This window comes from Apium graveolens, chromosome 2, assembly GCF_009905375.1.
Source record: "Apium graveolens cultivar Ventura chromosome 2, ASM990537v1, whole genome shotgun sequence".
In the NCBI taxonomy this organism is placed as follows: Eukaryota; Viridiplantae; Streptophyta; class Magnoliopsida; order Apiales; family Apiaceae; genus Apium; species Apium graveolens.
This window is the reverse complement of record NC_133648.1, coordinates 85,986,146-85,987,037: the sequence shown is the minus strand read 5'-3', so window position 1 is coordinate 85,987,037 and position 892 is coordinate 85,986,146. Positions and strand designations below refer to the sequence as shown.

General features: G+C 39.2%; 1 protein-coding gene across 1 annotated transcript; it reads right to left on the bottom strand.

Annotated features, from left to right (window-relative positions):
- Positions 1–245: 245 nt before the first annotated feature.
- Positions 246–677, bottom strand: LOC141691142 (uncharacterized). Its single transcript, XM_074495885.1, has one exon. The coding sequence runs from the start codon at positions 675–677 to the stop codon at positions 246–248; it is 432 nt and encodes a 143-aa protein (XP_074351986.1).
- Positions 678–892: the final 215 nt, after the last annotated feature.

Here is an 892-nt window from a genome sequence, read left to right as displayed (position 1 = left end):
AGCAATTTGAAGTAACTTTTTCCTTTTATTGATAATGCGCTCTAGTGTATAAATTACACCAGTCCCATGGCTACTATGCTCTATGGGGAAATTATTTGAAAATTTTCTTCCTTCTGCTAGTTCCAAGGTTCGCAGTCACATGTACTACCCCCTAGGCTAGGAGGAATTTATTTGCTACTAGTCTATTACATAGGAATTAAGCATGAAAATGAGGGGGATACAGCCACACCCTACTGATAATACTTTTATAAATGTTCCGCATTCCACGCTCGGGGAATAAGTTTATCATCCAGATCTTCCAAGCGATAGGTTCCCTTCCAGAGTATAGCTTTGACCTTGTAAGGTCCTTCCCAATTAGCTCCAAGCACCCCGTGCTGAACTATCTTAGTGTTAGGCATAACCTTTTGCAACACAAGATCCCCAACCTTGAACGACACGGATTTTACCTTTTTATTAAAATACCTTGTGATTCTCTGCTGATATGCAGCAAGCTTTAATTGAGAGTTTGCTCGGGCTTCGTCTAACAAATCCAAGTGAAGCCTCTGGTTAACTTCTGCATCTTCCTCAACAAACACGTCTCTCCGGAGGGATCCAGCTCCTACCTCCACAGGAACCATGGCCTCATACCCATAAGTCAGCAGAAATGGGGTTTCTCCTGTAGTCGATCTAGGAGTCATATTGTAAGACCAGAGGATCATGGGCTGAAAGAGATATGTCCTAAGTCCAATCATGTATGAGGATTTAGGAATAACTTTTATGTAATCTGTTTTGATTTCATTGATATTAATAAAAGACTTATTTTGTTTTTATTACGGGCTCCATCTATTTAAATATTTAAATAAGATATACCACAGTTTAGAGTAAAGCTTTTTATGGATTGTGATGAGATCAT

Coding starts and splice junctions, on each gene's coding strand:
- LOC141691142 (XM_074495885.1), bottom strand. CDS start 677: ATGACTCCTAGATCGACTACAGGAGAAACCCCATTTCTGCTGACTTAT.